This window comes from Sitophilus oryzae, unplaced genomic scaffold, assembly GCF_002938485.1.
Source record: "Sitophilus oryzae breed Bouriz unplaced genomic scaffold, Soryzae_2.0 scaffold_907_pilon_pilon, whole genome shotgun sequence".
NCBI lineage: Eukaryota > Metazoa > Arthropoda > Insecta > Coleoptera > Curculionidae > Sitophilus > Sitophilus oryzae.
Window position 1 is genome coordinate 713,955 of NW_022147536.1, and position 15,948 is coordinate 729,902.

Here is a 15,948-nt window from a genome sequence, read left to right on the forward strand (position 1 = left end):
TACTCTAATTTGAATTTCGTATTAAGAAATTAAATTCTTGAATTTCGATCTCGAATTTGCAGTGTGCGGAGGGTCCAAGGAGAACAACAGTTTTTATTGAAATTAAATTTTGTGAGCATATTTAATTCAGAGCACATTTTAAAAATATAGAAAGTTCTACAGGGTATCCCCCAAAAATGTTACATATCAAGTTGTGTTTATTGTAACGGAACACCCTATAGATTAATTGATTTTTGGATTCTGGGAGAAAAATAAAGGTGAGTTATAAGAGAAATATATGACTAAAATGTAAAGTTTTTGACATATTTAACAATTTCTAGAAATAAAGAACAATTTTTAAATTACAATAAAAGCTATCTAAACTGGAATTTACCCGGTATAGCCTAACATGCAGTTAAATTAACTAATGTACTTTAAATCAAATTAAAACTTGATCCAAAAAGTTATACAGGGTGAGACAAAATTAATATTGAACATTGGCCACTTTTCAAAGTATGATACTCTTTTATTTTAAATGGAACACCCAGTATATTATTTTAATATTCACTGGAGAATTCATGTCTCTTCAAAGTACTATTAAGGTTGCATACCCCTCAAACAAAGATTTTCCCAGATATTTTTATTTACATGATTTGATCTGAGTAGATCTTTATTATTTGATAAAATCTAGGTGGCTGGTGATTATGTCTGACGTTACTTCAATATAGCTGTCAAATTAGTCCAACTTTAACAACTAGTTATCAATTTGTGTCAGTTAAAACAAAAACATTTCTCAGAAATTTGCCAAAAATGCAAACTTATCCTACATCAGAAAGAGTTGATATGATTCTATTAGTTGGTGAATGCAGTGTGGATTCTTGATTTTATCTAGTCTGTTTTAGTTAGTGTTATCTAGTTGTTCATTCTTGATTTTATCTAGTCTGTTTTTTATGGGGATATGTTAAAGACAGTGTTTAAAAAACTCGACCAACTATTGTCGACAACATGAGAGAAATTATTGTGGCTCCTTTTCGAGGTAGAATTCCACATAATGCCTTTTAAAATGAAAAGATCTTTTTGAAAAGACACTCATTTTATGCAGTTAACAGGAAAGGAAGCATTTTGAGCATTTGATTTCATCTAGCTAATTTTTGTCACATAATTATAGGTTTATATCTAGTTTTAATTCTGCAAAAAAGTTCCTATACACATAGCTGCGAAAATGCCTAGTTTTAAAGTTTTAGAGACTGTTAAAACTTAAAAAAATGGCCTTTTGTAATTAAGTATTTATTTGTGTATACCCTTAACCAGAATCAAGCATATGGGGAAAGAAATAAACTATAACACGGTATTAATAAAATATATATTCAACGCCTTTATCTACATTACGCATACAAAAACAACCAAAAGAACATCACTACAAAAACGTTTCCAACATCGCACATTCTCCTAATCTTATGGTGGGGGCTGGGGACTGATACTCCCCAATTTCTCCTCCCCTACCCCTTCCAGCTTCCCCACGCTCTCCGCCAATGCAAACCGCGTCATCAAATAGGCCTGAATGTTGGGCACGGCGATGGGGTTGGAGGCCCACGGAAACGTGATGGGTCCATTGGCGTAGATGGAGGGCAGCTGAAGCCGCGGCCAGAACGAGTCGCCTATGGTGGGGATGACGTGCATTTGACAGTCGGCCACCGTTTGCTGGTCGCCGGGTTGGATGAGGGCGCTGACGTCGCGGCCGAGGGACTTTTCGCGCTTACGCCATTTGGCTCGACGGTTTTGGAACCACACCTGCAAATAAAGAAAAAGTGTCATAGATGGTATAGTTGCTTACAATAATTTATAGTAATTTTTTATACCAGACGATAAAATACCATTTTATCGTCGACCGAATTAATTAATTGACGAGTGATGAAATCGCGAGTGAATTAATTTCGGGGACGATAATGCAATTTTATCGTCGTGTATAAAACAATATTTTTTTCCATAGCGAGTTACGTTTTAAAAAATATTCAGAAATTATTATTATTAAGGAATAATTTATTACGAGTAGAAAAAATATTGTGCTGGGTTGGCGTTGGTTTCTATGTAATTTGACAAATAAATAAAGCTGTCTCTTTAGTTGTCAATTTTGAGTCAATATTTTTTTATTCTCTTTCGTGTCGATTGCTGATTGAATTGGAGCCAGAAATGGCTCAAAACGAAATAAGTAAATTACCAACGGATATTCAGGCTGAGGCGACAAACGCCATATCCCAACTACTTCCATTTAAATCCCGAATACCTTATGAAAAGGAATACAAAAATTTTCAAAAATGGAAGCAATTAAAAAACGTGCGAGAAAAAATAAAGTTTTTAACCTATCCTCGCGGTTAAAGTACTATTTTATTTACTATTTTTGATAGATATAAGGCAATTTTAGCAGTTGCTATGGTAAAAACAAATAAAAAAATTAATTACTAAAATACACACACCGGAAAAGTCTAGGGATATTACAATTTTATCCAGCCATCGTCAGTAATTTTATTATTTGCATTTCTGATATAATAAAATTAAAATAAACAAATAATTTACAGGATGTATTGGAAATAAAAATGCGAAATTTACCGGATTTTTCAAATTTACCTTGATTTTTATTGAACTCTTTATTGAAAAATACACACATATTTTTTTTATTCCAAACTGTGAATTAAAAAAAAAGATAAAACCAATGTTATTTAATAAAGGGTATGGCCTCCTCTACTGTTCATTACAGCCCTACATCTTCTCTCCATGCTCCTGATCAGGATGTCGATCTCTTCTTGAGGTACAGCCTGCCACGCTGCATTCACGGCCCGAACCAGATCCCTACGAGTTTCACGAGGCATACCCATTCTCAAAATTCTTCTTTGGACCGCGTCCCATACGTGCTCGATGAGATTGAGGTCAGGAGATTGTGCCGGCTAGAGTAAGATGTTTAATTGATCAGCATTGATAAACTCACTTACCACTCTGGCTGTATGAGGCCGTGAATTGTCATGCATGAGAATGAAGTTTCTCCCAAAATCATTGGCATATGGTAACACGACAGGCTCAAGAATTAAATCACGATATGTGATTCCTGTTAGAAACCTTTCAAAAAAAAACGAGATCGGTTTTTCGGCCTTGCTGGACTCCTCCCCAGACCATAACTGTTCCACCTTGATAAGGATGTACTTCCTGAACATGATCCAACCGAATAAGATTTCCCGGTTCTCTCCATACCCTAAGCCTTCTCGAATCCGGATGAATTCCAAAGCGTGACTCATCCGTGAAGAGAACATTGGCCCATTGTTCATTCGACCACTGAACATGATCTTGAGCCCACAAATATCGTACCTCTCGATTTCCTCTCGTTAAGGGTTGATCTCTCCAGGGGCGTCTGCTTCTTAAGTTGACCTCTCTTAATCTATAGCGGACAGTGTCAGGACTAACGGTTACATTATTAAGTGTCAGGACTAACGGTTACATTACTGGAGAATTAAACTATGCTCTGGTGCTGTAAGAGTCGGTCGGCGTCGAGCATTTAATTGTAAAAAATGATCTTCCTGAGGGGTAGTAATGTGATGTCGCCCTGTGTGCCTTTCAGCAACATCACCACTTTCACGATAGCGTCCACTTAACCGCGATATTACACTTTGCTTTGCATTTAATGCTCTAGCTATGTCGATTTGGCGCATTACAGCTTCGAGCATACCCATGGTCCTTAGCATTTCGGCTCTGTTAAGATGTCTACGCTCCAGAAGGTCGTTTAATACTAAACAGAGTTATTTGAATGAATTCTCGCCAGTTATCATAAAAACATAGCCAGTACAGGTTAAATTCGAACAATTGATGCTAGGTGCTTTTTACACATTTGACAAAAAATGCACAAACACTTCTGCAAATATCCCAAATTTAGAAATAACTAGTGTGACAACTTTGTTTCAATCAAAGTACAAAGAATAGGCCTACAAATATGTGGTTGTTTATTCAAAACATTTATTTTTAACTTTAATAAAATGATTTTTCCGGTGTGTGTATTATTTATTAAATTAAAAATAAAATGTGTAAAAATCTTTAAAAATTATATAATAAATATACTGTTTGTCACTTTTAAATTAATATTCATGTCATAAATCCGTCACAATCTGGCAGCGCTGTCGCCATAGCTTGTCACTCACGTCCATCGGAAATTGTTTTGCCATTACTCTAAAAGAAAACATGACAAAATCGCGATCAAGAAAAATCGTTGAAAGGGACAAGTAAAAACCTCTAGTATATCATAACTTCCAATATAATATAATGCAGTCAGTCCCCATTAAAGAACACACCGCTTCACGTTCACCAAAGCATCTACAAATCGCCCACCAAAAGGAAGGCAATTACGCACGCCACCAAGACACCCTCGCATTCTCTTCTTTATAACCTTCCCATCTTCTCCCCTTATCTTTCTCCCTCCCGCGCGTAGCATCACGCTGTCGTTCGTCGCACATCGAAATCATCCAGCGTGCCGCGGAGATCCAGTTCCGATTGCACCGTAGCCACCCATTGTGCTCCGACAATGGGCAATCGCCCGGGCCACTTAAACCGCTCGCTAGCTGCTCGGCCTGCCTCGATTAATTGCCCGAATTGTTGCCAATTAAGTCGCGACATGGCGGCGCGGGAGGAGGGGGGAGAGGTGAGGCACTAAATGTCCGTCATTAGGCGGGTATTAAGTGAGTGAGGAGACGGGTAATCGGCTAACGATCGTTATTAAGGACCGAATTGACGGGTGGAGCGGATTTAAATTGTACTCGATTGAGGGTGGGAGATGTGAGAGGGGGGTGGAATAAAGCGCGCGTTTTCTCGTCGGCTTTGTTCGGGCTCGCCGTATTAATGTGGAGATTTTAATTCGTAATTGGTCGTCGGCCGGGGCTGTAATATGTATGCGAATTACGTTTAAAGGGTCTGAACGATTATGAAAGAAGTCGGATCGGGCAATAAGTATTTAAAGTTAATACACGAAAAAAAAATTAATGAAATCGGAAAATTTAAGTTAAAAAATAGCTATTTGTAGATTGTAGAATGTTTAGGAGGGGAGTTAATCACCGCGACCTTATAAATCTATTGTGTGTCCCACTTTCTTGAGTTATAACGAGTTATAACTCATCATACAGTCTCAGGGCTTTAAGAAAAGCCAGTATCTGAGACGGCTCCGCAGAGGCCAGCTCTCCATCCTCGGCATCAGACGTACCAAGGTTCATGGCACGAATGGTCGTTGTCTCGGCGCACTCAGTGATAAGGTGTTCTTGTGTTTTCCCATTTTCCCCACAAAATCTGCATTCGCCGTTGTTTCTCAGTTTCAGCCTACTGAGGTGTTCGTTGAGGAGACAGTGTCCTGTTAGAAACCCCGTGACAATCCGAAGATTGTTTTTACTTAAATCAAGGAAAACCTTTGATTTTTCTCGGTCATAAAAAATAAGAAGTTTCCAAATTTGTCATTTCAGTCAAATAACTATCTACTCAACACGTTTATTTTTTGTCAATAATGACATGTATTAACTATTTCCATTTTAAATATCTTGAGAAAGGTTGCTCGTAGCGATTTTTACAAAGAGGTATTTTTTACGTAGAAAATCACTAAAATATTTTTTTTTTCACTCAATAATTTTATACAGGTACGGACGAAAAGTTATTACTTTTCAAAACAATTTAAACACATGTAGGTGGCGCCCTCTACAAGTAAGACTCATATTGACATCAAAATCAAATTTCTCATGTCAAAAAACTCCCAGACACCAATTTTTATTCAAATATTGACGTTACTTCAGAAATTATTTGGAAAAAATCAAAATAAAAATGAAACTTCAACACCCTGTATCTCCGAAACTAAGTATTTTAGGATATACATTTATACGAACTTTTTTACTTGTTTTTATCTGCAGAATATGCTGCCGAAGTTTCCGGAATACAGTTCGAAACACACTGTATTGTAATATTAATAAAGGATATGTCAATTATAAAAACAAAAATTATGAAAATTAAGCTATATTAAATAATTATATTACTTTTGTGTATAGTCTTCTTTAAGTAATCTAGCCTTTAAGGTTATTCTTTTTAGTCTACATTACTATAGCTACTGTATATTATAAAACTTTTGGATCTGCAATCTTAATCTTCTGCTTTATCTACATGTTATCCAAATATCAGTGTGTATAAGGATATCATAATAACTATTAAATCTATCTTGAATAAATCTTGTTTATAATTATATCATCTTTTTTTATTTAATGGTATTTTCTTTACTCCTTTGTGCTTACTGAGCGAAAATATTTACCATCCCATTTGAGATGTTTTTTGATATTTTCTCCTTTCTAACAATGTTATGTCTGCGTAATACCACAAACGCTTGAAAATTGCTTGAAGATAAGCTGTTTATTTACTCTAAAATAAACTTTACTGCATGAACGCTTACTCAATAGATGTGGCAAATATTTACCACCCTCGTACCTTAGCAACTTTGTTATCGCATATTCTTGAATTGGTAATCTACTCTTTACTGGGTAATTTTGGTTTAGTATTTTTGTTTGATTGTCTTGTAGAATGTATGGGGGCGAATCTTAGCGTAGCCCTGTAGTTAGGAGTATTTAGTTAGTTCCGACTAGTATTACTATTTACTTCTTGTCCTTGCTTTGGTTTTGAAAATATGTGTATACAACGTTATGGTTTGGTCTTTTATCTGCTAAGCAAACGCTCTCTCTTCCAATTTTTTTTATTGCTCAATACTTCAGTGGCGTGCTTCTCAAAGTTGCACATTCTTACTATATCATCCACCAGAAGTTTGCGGAGTGGAATTCTAATGATTGTGTTCTTCCAGTACTGTTTTAGTCACTGACATCATTGTCGCATTGGCATATCTATCGACGACAATGTGCAGTGGTGTTAGGTCTAGAATGGCCTCCATTGCTGCTGTTGGGCATGTTTTCATGGCACCTGTTATGCAGATGCCAGTCTCTCTACTTGAGTACCGTACAAGATACAATAATTATGGCAAATTTTAATGCATTTTACAACATCCTTCAAATTTATAGAAACCTTGATTGATGGAAACCTTTTAATCTTATTTTTGAACATACATTTACAAAAATTATGATGTTTTCTGTAACATTAAAAAATCCTATTTATATGCTATTTATACGTAATTTCTTTATACTGCAAAATCAAACTTTATAAATATATTTTCTATAAAACAAACTGTAGCATTGAAAATTTATAGACTTTTTTGACATTAAAACTAATATAGCATAAGAAGTGTTTATTCAATTTCATGCTATAATAAAACTGAAGACTGGTAAAAAAACGAATAAAAATTTCAACAAAGGAAAAAGAAAATATTTTTTCTCGAAAGATGTCATAATATAATTTTAAAATCTTAAATTATTTGGAAAAAAGTGTATTATATTGATTTAGTATTAAAATTAAAAGAATTAAAAGAAAACAGTTCACACTTGATAACGGTAAGCGCTCGAACTCACTGACGACCAGGTCGCAACGACCTGGCCGTCGGCTGGCCGGATGCATTGCGTTTTTAGCTGCGGCCAGATGAACGACCAGTGTCAACAGAGTCGTCAAATCTAATGATTTTTTTACGTTTTACCAATTAGAAAATATTGTTTCAGAAATGTTAAAATATCCGAGTTAACTAAAAAGCGAAGTTGCTATTCACAACAAACAAAAAGCATTGTGTACGCGCGACCGACAAAAAGGGAGATATTCTGTTTCTTTTTTTTACTGATATGGCGCCCTTATCGCCTTTAGAAGTAAACATATTAGGACCATCGTAAAAAAAGATCGTCAGGCACTGGCTCTAAATATAAGCAGGTGGAAAGTTTAGCTTCCAGTTATTTCCATGTTTACAATATAACGAAGAATCTACTTTATAATAATCTCAATCAATACGAATAATCTATTTTGAACAGTAATTACTTCTATTTTTATGAATGTTTAAGTTACTTTCTTAATTTTTTTTTCAAAATAATGTACCTAGTAGAAATATAGTCTAATGAACCCTGTTTGAAAAACGTTAAATTAAATATAATATTTAAAATAGAGTTGTCCTCCTTGTACATGACTACAATACAACTAAAAAAACTAATTTAATAAAAAAAAAAGTGGTTGTAGAAAAATTTTAATATTATTTTTTTTTATTTTTTAACATCGAAACTTAAAGGTATAATAACAGGTATCATACTAACCATAAATAGAGTAGGTAGGTATGTCATATAAAAATGTTTTGAGTTTTACTAGAATCGACCCTTGATAAAAAAAAGGGATTAGATTTAAGTTTACTTTTGATCCAGTCTGCACGGAAAAAAAGCTAAACTGGCTTAAAGATTATTAATCTTGAACCAACGATATGCTAGTTTCCCCATTCCGCAAATCTAGTTATACTTCTTTTCAAGAAAACCTTATCCTTAGAAGCTAAGAAAATTTATCTTTTATTTAAGATTTACCTAGTATTGAAATTAAGATTATAACTACACTCCAGACAATTCTAGATAAAATTTTGTTTCGAGTACTACTTATACTTATTTGTAAATTAGCAAATTATTGCATTAAGTATAGAAATTCTTTGTGTACATGTAATAAATACTTTATTCAAGTGTAATATCACCTACTATAAAATAAAGCCTCTTCTTACTTTTAGGTTAGTTACTAGACGCGCCGACTAGGTAGTTTATAAAATTATAAAGTTTTTTTGTTATCGTTTGTGATATGTGAAAATGGAGGAACTTGTTCAGGCATGGGAGATGACGATTTCATCCCAAACTCTCAAGGTAAGTTTAGCAATAATCCTACATTATTTGATGACATTGATTGGAGGTTAGGGGGAAATTTTTAGCATGTCCCAACTATATTATATTCATGTATGTTACCGGGAAAACCCGATTTTAGGATAAACTAGTTTTTCTTAGGACGAATATTAACCCGGATCGAAAAACTATATAGTTCTCACAAAATTCGGTAACGTGTACCCTATGCTTTCGGAGGTTCGGGTTCGATCTTGTTAGAAACTCTTGTTTGGTAAAATTTTTTCTTAATTTCCATTTACAATAGGTATGGAATTTTGAAATATCACCAAAATAACCCCGGATATGGTTAATACTTTTTAAATTAGATTAGCCAAACATCACCTACCAAATTATATGCTTTTCGTAATAAGAAAATACAATAAAACTATGTAATTTCCCAATAAAGGTAGATATTGGACAGCGGCATCGCTAATTAAAAACGAGAGACAGTAATAAAAATTGTTAAAACATAATTGAACCATTCCAAAACGCGTACATACCTAGTTCACCACCAGTGTATAAGAAATAATGCATATTAAAATGGAGTCCCCCTAACCTCAAACCAATGTAATCAAATAATGTAGGATTATTGCTAAAATTACCTTGAAATTTTGGGATCAAATTCGTCATCTCCCATGCCTGAAGAAGGTCCTCCATTTTAACATATCACAAGCACAAACGATAACAAAAAAACTTTATATAAAGTACCCGGCGCGTCTCGTGTCGAAGAAGAGAAACAGAAACCCAATGAAATGAAGATAGGAATCAGGAATGCACTGTTGCGTTGTTGTTGCTGGGGATGGTCACTTAATAGAAGAATAGTAACTCTTGGAAATGGGGTGTTATACGCGCGCCGAGAATAATATACTTATTTAAAGTCTTAATACACCGATTTCAAGTAAAAGTTTTAAAAAAGTTAAGAATACTACTTATTATTATATAAAAGCATTTATACTTCATTTAATAATAGTTTCTTCGTTGCTAAAGGATTTATTCTCTTGATAGTAATATAAGTCTTTCTTAAATATAAGTCATTTTATTCTATTTTTTAGATTTAAAATTACTTAGAGTGACTATATATAAATATATAACTATATTTAAAAAGCAAGTGTAAAAGTAAAATAGTTCCAAATATTTGTTGTACTCATGGAAAGAATACTATCCTTAAAGAAAGTGTAAAATTTTAAGTGTATGATTGTTCTTGAATATAGAAATGATTTTTTTCCGTGTGTATACTATTTACTTGGATTTTCTGCACGTGTGCAAAAACACTATATCTTATAGAAAATAAAATATTGTGCCTTGAATTTAAGGGATTTCATCTGAAAAAATATTAATTTGGAAGAAAACCGGCAACAAGCGACAGAAAATAATAATATTTCCGTGCAGTCTTCTGGTCGCCTATATCATTTGATTTAATGGTTTTAGAGGTAGCTGCGGCCTGGCCGCACAGTGCTTCGTCCCATGGACAAAAATCAAAAAATAAGTTAAAATTTACTAATATCTGAATATATAATTTTATAATTATAGCAATGTTCAACCATCCTGTATATTATTTTTCATAAACAGCGTTTTTGTTAGCAAATATTTTCACTAAAAATAAATTTTGCGATCATTATCTCATCAGTGAAAAGAATAACATTCATAGTAGTTCTGTATATTATGGAGTTAAACGGGTACGTACTTAATTGAAAGCCACTATGGATATTGTTAAACAAGGTATGTACTTTAAATTTATTTCTAAACAAGTTCGTGATTGTTTAGTTTTTATTTATTTTTTAAGATGATTCTTAAATGGGTATAAAAATTTTACGTTTTCAAACTTCAAAAAGGCATTTAAAAAAAACATATCAAAACATATCGTATTTATTGAATATTTTTGTTGCCATATTCATACACTTTTAATTTTTGTATAGTTCACCTGCGTCTGCTTGCGACGAACTTTATTTTATAATACTTTTCAGATGGAGTAAAATTGATAAGCAATGCCGATCTGGCTAATACTTGGCTTGATCATAAGGACAAGAACTCAACATTATTTGTATTTCAAAAAATATGTTCTTATTAGATATTGATGAACCTTCCAGTCAAATGAGACACCACTTGTGCCTGAAAGAGTCCACTATGTTGGAGCGAAACGTCGCATAAAAAAAGTGTCCATCTTTCAATTTATTATAAAATCTCATACCCAAGAAAAGGAAAAATAATATATGAATATGGTCTATCAAAGATGTAACTATTAACATCCGAACCCCTCATACCGACAAAATGAACAGTAACAACGCGAAAAAGTAACATATTAGAAAATGATGTACAGAAATATCTTATATGTGAGGATACTTCATCTACCTGTGATTTGGATACTATAAATTTGGAAGATTCTGTCAGCAGTGATTCTCCTGAATCAGAGTAGTTACGATCTATGCATTTTGTTGTCCTAAAGTAAATTTATAGTACCTTAAGTTTTTTTTAATTAAATATAACATTAATGTTTCTTTTTCATTAAAGAAAAACATTTTTATCTTATATTAGGCTTATATTGTAGGAATCATGTTCTAATGTTATTTCAATTCTTTTTTATCACAGGAATTTATTTAATACTTACACCGTTTTCATACTATAACTTATTATTTGCTTAGATGGAACACAGCTCCAACATTATTATTATTTATAAGATTTTTTTTTTCATAAACGTGGGACTAAGAACATCATCATTTAGTACAATGAGAGTACTCATCATTTGTGTCAAATAAACCTAGTTTGAATAAATTGCCTGCAATAAAAGAGAAGTTTTGGATTTTTGTCCTCTAGAGCCATATGTTCGAAGCACTGTGGGCCGGTGCGACCTGGTCGTCAGTGTGTTCGAGCCCTAAGTGATACTTCTGACAGAAACGTTGTGTAAGCAAAATAAATAAAGACAATGGAAGTCCGAAATTCTTTTAGTTTTAATAGTGTAGTGTATTATATTATTTAAGTTTCAATAATACTATTAGGTTCAAACCAATGTGTGTGATTTTATTCTGATGGTGATTTAAAAAGACAATGCAAAAGTTCTTTGACGGAAAACCGTCGGAAAATTTTGTCGTCCTGCAAATCTTAAAAATCCTCTCATACGCCGCGGAAGCTCCAAGGAGAACAATAGTTTATATCGAAATGAAATTTTGGCAGCACATGTAGGTTGACTGAAAGCATTTTATAAAAATATATAGAATTATACAGGGTGTCTCCAAAAAAAGTTACACATCAAAGTTATGTTTTTTCTAATGGAACACCCTATAATTAATTGATTTTCGGATTCTAGGAAAAAAATAAAGATGAGTTTTATTAAAGAATCATATACCTAAAATCTAAGGATTTTGACATATTTCACATTTTGAAAAAATGAAGAGTAAATTTTAAATTTCGATAACAGCTACCTAAATTTTAGTTGACCTAGTATAGCCTGATATTTAATTACAGTAACCATTGTATGTTAAACCAAATTGAAATTTGACCAGAAAAGTTATACAGGGTGAGACAAAATTAATATTGAACATTAGTTGCATTTAAAAACAAGTTACTCCTTTATTTTAAATGGAACGCCCAGTATATTTTTCTGGTGTTCAATGGGGAATTTATATATCTTCAAAATATTATTAAGGTTGCCTACCCCTCAGACAAAAATTTTCCTAGATATTTTAATTTTTATGATTTTGCGTCAGTAGATCTTTATTATTTGAAAAAATCTAGGTGGCTGTGTGATATACCTTTTGTTATTTTAACAAAAATTAAAGATTGTAGAGTAAAATACTAAACGGTAATAAAAAGATACACGTTTAAAATATATTTTAATTATTACAGAATTAAAACTAGATATAAACCTATAATTATGTAACCAAAATTAGCTAGATGAAATCAAATGCTCAAAATGCTTCCTTTCTTGTTAACTGCATATAATGATTATCTTTTCAAAAGGATCTTTTCATTGGAGTTCTACCTCGAAAAGCGGCTACAAAGCAGCTCTCATGTTGTCGACAATAGTTGGTCGAATTTTATAAACACTCTCGTTTAACATATCCCCATAAAAAAAACAGACTTGATAAAATCAGGAGCATTTAGGTATTCTATCGCATTAAATGATGAATGCACACTGCATTCACCAACTAATAGAATCATATCAATTCTCTCTGATTTAGGATAAGTTTGCATTTTCGGCAAATCTCTGAGAATTTTTTTTGTTTTAACTGACACGAAATGATAACTAGTTGTTAAAGTTGGACTAATTAGACATCTATGTTGAAGTAACGTCACATATCACAGCCACCTAGATTTTATAAAATAATAAAGATCTACTCAGATCAAATCATGTAAATTAAAATATCTAGGAAAATCTTTGTTTGAGGGGTAGGCAACCTTAATAGTATTTTGAAGAGACGTGAATTCTCCATTGAATATCGGAATAATATACTGGGTGTTCCATTTGAAATAAAAAAGTAACATGCTTTTAAAGGTGACCAATGTTCAATATTAATTTTGTCTCACCCTGTATAACTTTATGGATCAAGTTTTGTCTGATTTAAAGTACAATAGTTAATTTGACTACATATTAGGCTATACCGGGTAAATTCCAATTTAAGTAGCTTTTATTGTAATTTAAAAATTGTTCTTTATTTCTAGAAAATGTTAAATATGTCAAAAACCTTACGTTTTAGTCATATACTTCTTTTATAAAGCTCACCTTTATATTTCTCCCAAAATCCGAAAATCAATTAATATATAGGGTGTTCCATCAGAAAAAACACAACTTTGATATGTAACTTTTTTTGGGAACACCCTGTAAAACTCTCTATATTTTTTAAAAGTGCTCTGAATTAACCTACATATGCTCACAAAATTTCATTTCAATACAAACTATCGTTCTCCTTGGAGCCTCCGCGGCATATGAGAGGCGCCACCCTGTATATTATGTAACAGAAAAAGAACAACTGCAAAAAATATAAATTTGCAGTGCCTGATGATAAAACAGAGATAGGAGTATTTGGGGCCGAAAACTAAATAATCCGAACCAAATACCAAATACTCTGAACCAAATACCAAATACCAGGCAGATCGTAGTACCATCGTTCAGGCAGAAATCTACGCTATCGAAAAATTCGTACAACTTATGTCTCTGTCAGAGGTATGACTGATATTGGAGATGAAGAACTAACGTTTGTAAAACCGTCCCAGATACTGGCTTTTGTTAGAGCCCTGAGAGTGTATGATGAGTTATAACTTAACAAAGGAAGACACAATAGATATGTAACCCCCCTCCCATACATTCTATAGTCTACAGTATCTGGTCTTTTGTTCAGTATCCTCACCTGTACTCTGGCTTCTGTCAGATCCAATCTCATGGCCAACTCCTCCCTGGTGAACACATCCGGATACTGCGTCTTCTCGAAAGCCGATTCTAAAATATGTAGCTGGTACGTTGTAAAGGTCGTTCTGGAACGCCGTACTTTCCTGGGTCGATGGTCGTCCAAATCGTCTAAAACGTCATTGGAGCCGTTACTCCTGTCTAGTTTGGAGTCTGGAAGATAGAGATAAACTAATCAGTTATTTTAAAGGTGGCAGATAATGTTTCATTTGAAATTAAAATTAACTATTTAACTACTAATACAGGGTGTTTCAAAAAACACGTGCCATCAAAATATTAATTAAGATTTATTTTTCATATTAACATAGGTCCGATTCTGCTTTGTTTCGTAGCTACAGGGAGTTAAAGTCTTCATTTTTTTTTCGATTTATTATAATTTTCTTCCAAGTGCTCTTGTCGATTCAAATAAAATTAATAATTATTAATACGTGCAATTGTTAATCCCATCAATATCCCGTAGAATCTCTAGGAAGAATGAACTTTGAATGAGGCTACAGCTTCGTAAATTGAAATGAAGATATCTGGAAAAGCATAACGGAAACCCTCCGTTTCTTCAATGCCACTAAAAGGTTAAATGTTGTTCCTTATAAAATTCCCAAAAAATTAATGCAGTTTATATAGAATTCTATAAGAAACACAAAAATAGGGGAAGAATAGGGGAAAAAAGAAATAGGGGTTGCTATTTAAAATTCAAGGGGTTGAAAGTAACACGACAAGAAATGCCTCAAAAATTGTCCCCCTTGATATGTAAATTGACGTGTTTCGCCAAATTTTCATACTATCATCGGTAGAGGCAATATTAAATACTGCTCGTTTTCAAATTGTCACCCTGTATACCTATGCTGCAAGAAATTTTGGGATGTATGAAAAGTTTCTATTTATGAATAAAACTCAGTCCTTACCAATAACTTTTAATGAAAAATAATCCATATAGCAATTAAAAAAAAATAATCAGTTCCCAAAATAAACAAAATGGCATTTTTTTGGTTTCTGAAACGAAATTAAGATTTAAATTTTTAAAGGCCAAAAAGCATAAACAAAAAGAAAATTAACAATTTTAATATTTCTTGTGACCACCTCTAGCCCTTATGCAAGCTTCTATCCGCGCTGGCATGCTTCTTATTAAATTATCCACGTTGACTTGGGGTATGTTTTCCCATTCTGCTAATGCTGCATCAATAAGCTGTGCGAGATTTCCTGGATTGTTTCGACGAGCTCTAACCCCTCTTCTTTTGAGCTAGTCCCGCAAGTGTTCGATAGGGTTTAGATCTGGTAAATAGACAGGCATAGGGTTTAGATCTGGTAAATAAGGTGCCCGGTGGCGTAGAGGTACAGGCTCTCGTCTACCAATCTCAAGGTGTGGGTTCGATTCCCACACCCGGCATTTCATCAGGCGACTATTTGTATTAAAATAAAAATAGTTTGGGTACCTAGATCGACTCAGCCTTAAATGAGTACTTGGGAATCACAATCCTGAGGTAATAATAGGATGTTGAAGCGTAGTGCTAGACACATTACCTTCCTTGCATACCGAACGGCTCTAGTATAGCAAGCTGTACCTTGCTACTCCCAAGGCGTTAAACGCTATATACGGGAGCTATTATTATTATTATAAATAGACAGGCCAGTCCAAAACTATGACACCTTCCGTTTCAAGACATTCTCTAGTCACTCTGTTGGTATGGGGAGGTGCACTATCGTGTATGAAGTTAAAATTATACCCAATAGCACCAAATCAAC

General features: G+C 33.5%; 1 protein-coding gene across 1 annotated transcript in view; it reads right to left on the reverse strand.

Moving 5' to 3' along the window:
* Positions 1-1,356: 1,356 nt before the first annotated feature.
* The window catches only part of LOC115890703 (retinal homeobox protein Rax-like), a 37,755-nt gene continuing 23,163 nt past the window's right edge, over positions 1,357-15,948 (reverse strand). Inside the window, exons 2-3 of the mRNA XM_030911007.1 lie at positions 14,153-14,361; positions 1,357-1,770 (exon numbers count right to left, since the gene is read on the reverse strand). Of these exons, the coding sequence (XP_030766867.1) occupies positions 1,435-1,770; positions 14,153-14,361 (545 nt within the window). The 3' untranslated portion in view covers positions 1,357-1,434. The remainder of the gene's footprint in view (positions 1,771-14,152; positions 14,362-15,948) is intronic.